This window comes from Hipposideros armiger, unplaced genomic scaffold (genome assembly GCF_001890085.2).
Source record: "Hipposideros armiger isolate ML-2016 unplaced genomic scaffold, ASM189008v1 scaffold_63, whole genome shotgun sequence".
In the NCBI taxonomy this organism is placed as follows: domain Eukaryota; kingdom Metazoa; phylum Chordata; class Mammalia; order Chiroptera; family Hipposideridae; genus Hipposideros; species Hipposideros armiger.
This window is the reverse complement of record NW_017731413.1, coordinates 562,265-571,541: the sequence shown is the minus strand read 5'-3', so window position 1 is coordinate 571,541 and position 9,277 is coordinate 562,265. Positions and strand designations below refer to the sequence as shown.

The following is a 9,277-nucleotide window of genomic DNA, read 5'->3' as shown; positions in this document are numbered from 1 at the left end:
GAGGGCAGTGTCACTGGCCCTCATATGTGGGATCCGAACCGGGGCCCTCTGGCATGCCAAGCGAGTTCTTAACCATCGCGCCACTCGGCCGGCCCTTCAGGGACGTTTTTAAAGGCGCAAGGATTCTGAGTATATCTTTCCTGCGTTATGTTAAAGGCAGTCTTTAGTACTCACAGTGGGATTACAGGATCTCTTTGTACTGTGTACCGTGGTGAAATAAGCTCAGGAAACGGGTTTAGGGATCTAGTCCCAGATCTTCACATTCTACTGGCTGGATTACCTTTGGCAAAACTGAGACTTAGTATCTGTTTATTTGTTTCACAGGTTGCTGTGAGAATCAAGTAAGAAATTTGAAAGTGCTGTCTATAATTGTATATGTTTGACAATTAATAAAAGAATGAATGTTAAGTAAAGGAGAAGTGCAATGAAAAAAATCAAGCTTTACATACATTCCAATTAGCACTAAAGACGGTTATCAACAATACTCAAATTTGAAGGGATAGAGAGAAGTCCCGGATAAAATAGAAACGTTTCTGTGGGTCTCAGTATGTTTTGGGGGGATAGGTAGGAGTATGGAGTTGGGGTGGAGGAAGGAGTTGGCTGGTAAAGCTGCCCCAGAATTCAGGAGAGAAGCAATCAAGATGATTAGTTTTCTTCATTACTTTTGTTTTCTTATGAAGTTTCTTATCCAAAAAGATAAATCATTTGGTCATGAGTTCTAAGCCAGGTTAAAAAATGCCCACCTGATGCTTGGATTTGATAAAATTATTATATTGACTTATTTTCAGGTTGTTTAGGGTTTGTTTGCCTTTTTTTTTTTTTTTTTTTAGCCTAGGTAGCAGGTTGGAATGACTTGGCCGATGAGCATCTGCACTTTTTCACTGTTGGAGACTGTCATTTGGCATCAAACTGGTCAGGCTTACTTGCATGGTGTTGGGTAGAGGAGTCTTGGCATTACATGATTTGGGGTTTAAGTCATTGCAATAGTCAAGATTCTTACCTGTGAGGAGCAGAGTAAATTAAAAGGGCATTGTGTTATAAGGATACGGGTATTTCCTGAAACCCAGGGGTTGGACAGCTGGTCTGCACAGAAATGAGCTGGACGGCCACTAGCCACAGACACCCTTACCCTGGTAGTTTCATGCCTCTCGCTTGTTGACAGACCAGTGTCCTCTGCGTCTCCATTCGGTCAACTGAATGTAGTTGCTCCACTGTTCTAGTTCCGGTCCTGCAAGATTAACTAGCCGTCTTTCAATCTCCAAGTTAGATGACCAGGACAACCTGGCATCTGACTGGTTTAGCTTGGTGCTGTCAGTGAGATGGGAAAAAGTATACGCAGGACTTTTGGAGCCCGTCACCATAAAAGGGGAAGGGAGGAGTGGGGATGCTGCAAGTTCCCTGAGAATGAGGACTCGCTATGATCTGGGCAAGCACCCTAAGGGTGTCTTAGTTAATATGATGTTTCTCCAAGGGAAGACGCTTTTTTGCATAGAATGACGGAAAATCATCAAGCATATGTCAATGGCTTGACTTTTTTCTAATGTGTATGCAGTGTACATATCTCCAGCATAGGCCAAAGCTTTTGTTTCATAGTCCTCGGGAGGTTCTTCTGTGCGCCTAATTTTCTCTCTGTTTGTTATATTTGATATTTTGAGATCGCGAGCGCGTTTTAATGCCCCTGTATAACAACTGAATCATAGAATGCTCAAGATCATTGCTTCACCTCGTTTTCTACCACATGGCACACGCACCCACCTCTCCAAAACTGCAAGGCTCCCCAGGTGCCATGCTCTCATACAAGTCTTTGCTCTCACATTTTTTTCCTTTTTTTTGCCTCACTCGTTCTGAGAGCTGAGAGCTATACCACCATCCCCTCACCTAGGAAGCCCTCTCCCACTCTCTTCGGCAAGCTGAGTTAGGGATAACCTTACCCATGCTCCTATAACCCCATATGGGGCACTTGTTACACTGTGATGGACTCATTCATTTTCCAGTTGATTGGTTTCTTCAAGGGGAGTATCACGGTCGACGTTTATCACTAGTGCCTCCAAAGGGCCTGCCACATAGTAGGCCCTCAAGAAAAGGTACAAATGAATAATGAATAAAATGACCCTTAGTTCTGGAATATCTGCCTTTATATTGTTTTGTCTCTACTGTCAATAGCTCTAGTGTTGACATTAAAGAGTACAGGCTCTGATGTCAGACTTCCTGGGTCCATATCCCATCTCTGCTCAGTTTCCTAGTGGTGTGAACTTGAGCAAGTTTATTTAAACTCTGCCTCAGTTTCCTCATCTGTAGATGGTATAATGATAGTACCTACCTCAGGGGGTCATTGTGGGGATTAAATGAGTTAAGTGCTTAAAGTCTGGCATCTAGAAAATGCTCCATAAATGTTAGTTATTATCATCATCAACCACCTAAGTCACCACCAAAAACTTTTGTAGATTCAGGTATGTTTCATAAGCAATACACTCAGCAGGAATGGTTTGTGCTCTTAGCAGTCATTGACCCTTAAGACAGACTTGTGTGGTCTTCACCTAGTAGGGCTTCCATTATGTGCTCTAAGAGATTAGTAACCGAGGGTATCTGGGATTGAGGAAAGGGTTAGAGGCCCACCAGTGGATGCTTTCTGTAGCAAGAGAGCGTTTTTATGGTATTTTGATTGTATTTGCTGTTGATGAATGAGCAAACTTTTTTGGACACAGGTAAGGACTTGTTGGTGGAGTGATTAGATGTGTCATTTCTTGGGATCTTAGCATCTCAGCCTTGAGGGGTTGTGGGTGGCAAGGTGGGTGGTCAGAAACTATCCTTTTAAGAGCACAGGGCTGGACAGGATTTTTGCAGAAACTGACTTCTAAAATTTATATGGAAATGCAAAAAACGTAGAATAACCAAAACAATTTTAATAAAAGAACAACTCGGAGGATTTTCATGTCCCAAGTTTAAAACTTACTCTAAAGCTACAGTCAGGACACTGTGATATTGGCATAGGATAGCCATAAAGATCAATAGAACAAAACTGAGAGTCCAGAAATAAATCTTTATGTTCAATTGATTTTTGACAAGAGCACCAAAGCAATTCACTGGAGAAGGGATATCCTTTAAACCAAATGGTGCTGGAACAACTGGTTATCCACATGGAAAAAGATGAACTTACATGTTTACCTCACACCATACATAAAAATGAACTCATAATGGATCATACACTTAAATGTAAGAGCTAAAACAGTAAAATTTTTAGAAGAACAAATAAGAGAAAATATTCAAGACCTCAGGTTAGGCAATGATTTCTTATATATGTGAATAAAAGCACAGTCTATAAAATAAAAAAAAACTGATAAGTTGGATGTCATCAAAAGTCAAAGCTTTTGCACTTCGAAGTACAGTTTGAAGAAAATAAAAAGACAAGCAGCAGACTGGGAGAAGATATTTGCAAACCACATATCTGATAAAGGATTTGTATTGAGATTATATACTTATACACTTCAATAATGAAACCAAAAAGGCATTTAAAAATGGGCAAAATATTTGAATAGAAATTTCACCAAAAAAGATTTACAAATGACTAATATGCACATGAAAAGATAGTCAGTGTCATTAAGTCATCATGGAAATGCAAATTAAAGCCACAATGAGATACCACGTAATACCCACTGGGATAGTTATACAAAAAAAGACAACAAATATTGGTGAAGATGTGCAGAAACGAGAGCCCTCATACATGCTGGTGGGAATGTAAAATAGTGCAGCCACTCTGGAAAATAGTAGTTTCTTAAGAAGTTAAACATAACACTCAATATATGACCCAGTAATTAAACTCCTAGGTAATTTACCCAAGAGAAATAAAAAGGCATGTCCACACAAAGACTTCAATATTCTTCACAGTTTCATTCATAATAGCCAGATATTGGAAACAACCTAAATGTCCATCAGCAGGTCAGTGGCTAGACACATGTATTGTAGTATGTCCATGCAATGAAATATTCCACAGAGACAAGAAAAAGAAGGCACAAACTACTGATAAAAGCTGTGACATGGACAAACCTCAAAATCATTACACTAAGTGAAAGAAGGCAGACACGAGACCACAGATTGTGTGATTCCGTTTATATGAAATGTCTGGACAAGGCCTCTCTTTAGAGACAGCAGACTGGTGGTTGGCAGTGTGGGGAGCTGGTGATTCACAACATGAGGGATCGTACTGGGTGATAGAAATGTTCTATCTGCTTTGTGCTTTATGGTGATGCTTGCACAACTTGGTAAATTTACTAAAAATCATTGTCCACTTGAAATGGGTGAACTGTAGGATATGCGAAATATACCTCATTAAAGTCAGAGGAGGTAGTGGGGGAGGGGGGGCGGAGAGGGCGGAGTGGGTTGAGAGAGAGAGAGAGAGAGAGAGAGAGAGAGAGAGAATGAGAAGATGAAAGAGAGAAAAAGCAGGACTGGCTGGAGCCAGGCTGTTTGGATCTGAAACCTGGCAAGTCTAACCTCTCTTAGCTTCAGTTCCCTGTCAGTGAAGTTGGGGAAAATATAAGTTACTTACCACAAAGCAGTGTTGGGAAGGCTGTGATAATACGTAGAGTGCTTAACACAGGTTTCGGACCAGAGAGCTCAAAAAATGTTAGCCATAATAGTAATAATAGTTATTAGTGGTGGTAGCGTTTAACCTACCAAGGATCCAGCTCTGATTTAGATCAATTTACTTCAAATCTTGGAGAAGGATTTGGACTGCAGCTTGCAGAGAGGGCAGTGACTGGTCCTGAGGAATGGCTTTTGGGGAGTCGGAGCTTAAAGCTCGGAGTTTGTCAGTCACGTGGAGGCTGGAGTTGTGGGAGCATTGGAGCCTGGAGACGAAGGCTGTTTCTTCGTGGCAGCAGCGTTTATGGAGGCATCATCCTGCTGCCCATAAATGTGGGAGCAACACATGACATTTCAACCCAGTCATCAATGATTTATGTTATCTGCCAGGTCCTGTGGAGCAGAGGACAGGGGACAGGTGATTTGGAGGCACGGGGGAGGGACACCTAACCTTGTCTATGAGAGTTTATAGAGGAGCTGATGTCTCAGTGAGACTTAAGAATCCCTCAGAGTTACCCAGATGAAGGGTGAGGGGAGTTACCCAGATAGAGGGGACAGCTTGAGGGAACCCCAGAGGCGACAGGGAGCTGGCTGAATTCAGTGAAGTGATAAGAAGAGCAGTGACAAGAAACAAGGCTGGGGTCCCTGGAGGGCCTTGTGTGCTGTGATGAAGAACTTGGATTTACCCTGAGGGCAGTGAGGACCAGTGAAGGGTTTCAATCAGGTCCAAGGCCAGCCAGCTCAGATGTCTTCAATTAGATGGCCCCAGTGGCAGCTGTGCACCACACCTCGAGATCCTGCTCTGTTGATCAGAGCAAACAAATGCCCTTCTAGATGTTTGTGGCCTGGGTTTTGCCTTTAGCCTCCTCAGGTTCAAGTGTTCCTTCATGGACCACATCCATACTAGCGTCTGGCTGAAAAACTGTTTCATGGCTCCCACGAGGGGCTGACGAGGTGGCTGAGAGCCTGTCTGCAGCGCCAGACCTCAGAAAAGCATCGGACTTGTAAATGTTTCATACACTCCATCCTGGGTGGCTGCTCTGGCTGAGAGCCCATTCCTAAGCCCCAGCAGCTGAGGGGCAGGTATTGTGCTGGTTACTATAGCATCACCTTGGAAAGGAGCACTCAGTGAGAGCCACAGCCCCGCTGAATGAGGCAGGAGGGGGATGTGGTCAGAAGCAGCAGGGGGAGCCGGGAGGTAGGCCGCAGATGCTGTCGCTGGTCTCAGGGCACCTTGTGGGCTGGAGCCCACTCCAGCTTCTCCAGCTGCAGTCCCAGGGAGGGAGCGAGGCTGCACCGAGCCTGAGAAGAGTGGCTGCCTGACACAGCAGCACACGTTGCTGCTGAGCTGGTCGCTTTCCAAGGAGCTGAATTCCCAGCCAGAAGCCCCTTGGCTCCTTTCTTTCTTTCTTTTTTTTTTTTTTTTTTGTTCCTGGGCGGGAGGTGTAGTCTCCACTGGAAAGATCTTGGCTGGGTGTCACCTCCTTTTTTATTTTAAGTAGTTACCTCCATGAGAACTGACTCCAAGGTGTTCATCAAGGAAAGCAGAGCGGTCCCCACACTAGACATGAGAAAGGATGACCGTTTCTGAGACTCAGTGTTAACGGCTTTGGAGGTGTCCCCCCCCCCATTCAAAATGCCTTTTAAAGCATTTGATACCTTCAAAGAAAAAATCCTGAAACCTGGAAAGGAAGGAGTGAAGAACGCCGTGGGAGACTCGTTGGGGATTTTACAAAGGTAAAGTTTGAATGCAAACTTGAGGTTTATATTTCTGGGTAGCTTCACATTGCCAGTATTTGAGAGAATTTGCTTAATGTTTTTAAAGCCGTATTTTAATAAGGACAAGGTGGTTCAGATGAGATGGCTTCCAGCTCCAACAGACTGTGCCTGGGGGGAGAAAGGATGCATCGAAAGTACAGGGTTGAATTAAGGAAATATGAAGGCGAGCATTCTGCTTATACAGCAGGATTAGCACTTTACTAGAGATGGTGGCACTGCATATTGTGTGTTTGGCACTGAGTTAGAAAAGATGTAGGGAGATAATATTTTGTGTTAATTCAGTGGGAATGACAAAGACGGTTATGCTTTGAGCTGAAATGACTTTTAAGAATTTTTTACGTCATTTTTCACTATAAATGAAAGTTAGATATTTGCAAGTTGTTGGGTTTACTATATAAACTACATAAAGTGATCCCCGATGGTGTAGTTTTCAAAGAGAAGGGTAGTTACACAATAGTTTGGAGAAGATAACTTAAAAAAATTAGTATTCTCTTTAAAGCAGAAAATCTAACATGATTACAGTGAGTGGGAAAATGTTAAGCACTATATTGAATTGAATGTTTTGGTCCAAACCAAAAAATAAATCTTTGTTTTTTTAAAGTAAAATATGTTGTTGGAAGGAGAGTTTGCCATAAATGAATGAATTGATGTGACATTTTAATTTGTGATTCTTTTATAGACAGTGAAATCCTCCCTAGGTTTTATCGATGAATTAATAAGTGGTCATTATATACAAGGTAAAATGACTCCCTTAATCTCTCTGATATAAATAAATGTGAAAAATATTCCTGACAAGACTTTTAAGTGTTTGAATGATTACTTCTAATCATGATGAGTGAAAATGCCACCAGGTACCTTCTTTTAACTTTTATATGTTAGCTCTCAAATATAAAAGCTTTAGAATTTCAAGGACTATTTCGAAGCACCACTGAGATTCGATTTCTTGTGGGGCTCCTGTCAGTTTTAAATGTTTTGTTGTATCACTCTTGATGAGCTTTCATAGTAAGAGAACTGGGTTGGGCACCTTATTAATTTAGAGATTAAAAAATAAAAGTTTTCAATCAGACATACATTGAGTTATAATGTATAGAAGAAAACCTAGCTGAATAGTGAAAGCAGAATAAACTAGCCAAACACAGGACATGATTATAATAATCTATTATTTTAAGAGTGTTTTATCCTTCTGTTGAGCTCTCCCCAGGTAACGTCTTAATGTGGTGGTGTTTATTTGATTAAAAATGCAAAAGGAAGGCACATTGGCTTCACTGGCATATTTAAGTGATGACAAAGGAATCTGACAAAGTCAGGAATTAAAACCATGACTTTGGACATAGTCGGCATTATAATCACCAAACTCTGCCTTAGTTTATACTTGACAAAACAGCACTTAGGAATTTCCCAACTTTAAATTTGCTTTTTTGAAAAATTTTTTTTTAAAGAGGCTTATCCTAAGAGCTGGCTTTGCTGTGTTTAATTGAATGATGCACTTGAAGATCCTTTTGTTTACCAGTTGGTTTACTTAGGGATCTGACAAAACTCATAACGTTGGAGTTGTGCAACCTCAACCCCAAACTGAAGCTCTGTGTTTAGGACTCTGAACAGTTTCCTCAGAATTGAACCATGGAACAATAATAGCAAAACGGGTGAAAGTACTTGAGACCTTAGAGAACACGGTAAATGCATGCTAGATGTTATCATTGTCATCACAATTGTAGAGTGACTTTAACACAAAGAAAGCCAAACTCGAACCCCTTCTTTCAGCGATCTCTAGAGGGGGATTATTGGCAGAGGGAGAAAAAAAGGGCATTAACTGACCAGTGACCCACACTGATCCTCAGCTCTAGGGGTCTTCGTGCCCAGCTCCGGAAGTCGGTCTTCTCCAGCGAGACCAGCTCTGCCACACACTTGGCTTAACCTCAGGTCTATAAGATAATTATATATCAAGTGCCTTGCCCAGAGCCTGGCATATAATGGACATCCCCTCCCCTCATTGATTTTTCACAGTCAGCCAGTTGACGGAATCCAATGTAAAAAATAAAACAAAAAAACCCCAGAAAGCACTGTTTTCTGTTTTGTAAAAGGGACAGGACAAAAATATTTGGAAGTTAGAAACCCCGACTTTCTAACTTAGCAAGCGGTGTACATCATAGATGCCTGATAAGGTTTGAGACTGAGATCATCATCTGAATGGAATTCTCGAGGAGCTTTTTAGTCTCCGAGCGTTCCTCATGGGCAGGGGAGTGGCAGGTGCACAGGGAAGGCTTTGAAGTTCGCACTTGAGGCTGATTACACTCAGGCGTTATTAGCTTTCCTTGAGAACCATTGATAAGAAGCAGCCGCACAATTTCATTAGCTAAAGGTACAGTAATATTTTAGAAGTGTAGGAGGGAAGATGATGTGCTCACTTATTATCCAGTATTGGAACAGATGACATAGAAGGCATTAAATTTGGAAATTAATGTCCAGAGATTGATAGACAGATTTGTCCAACTTAAATGACAATATGGGTATCCTCTAACTATTTATGTATAATAAATGATAATAACAAACACTATGTTCCAGATACCATAATTCACTTAATTAAACTCACTTAATTAAAATTAAACTCACTTAATTCTATTAACAACCCTATGAGGTGCTGCCGGTTATAATCACAGCTTTACAGATGAAGGCACAGAAAGGTTAAGTAAGTTGCCCAAGGTCACACAGCTTGAAAGCAACAGAGCTGAGTTTCAGACCAGATGTTCTCTGCTCACCATTCTCAGTCATTACACTATGCTACCTACCTCTCTAATCAAGTGTCTTTGTTCTTTCCACTTGCTGTCTTGAAATTTAACCACTCACTTAGGTTTAGGGAGTTACTTGGGCTGCAGTGTAGCTGGCAACCTCTGGATCTTAGGGCAAGTACGGGCTTTTC

At 41.6% G+C, this 9,277-nt stretch overlaps 1 protein-coding gene across 2 annotated transcripts in view; it reads left to right on the top strand.

Moving 5' to 3' along the window:
* Window positions 1-5,723: 5,723 nt before the first annotated feature.
* Window positions 5,724-9,277, top strand: part of SLC17A8 (solute carrier family 17 member 8) — a 44,227-nt gene continuing 40,673 nt past the window's right edge. For both annotated transcript variants that reach the window (XR_002123918.1, XM_019641731.1), the window contains exon 1: window positions 5,724-6,318. Coding sequence is in view for 1 of the 2 variants with exons in the window: in XM_019641731.1 (XP_019497276.1) it covers window positions 6,218-6,318 (101 nt within the window). In the remaining variant the exon portion in view is untranslated. The remainder of the gene's footprint in view (window positions 6,319-9,277) is intronic.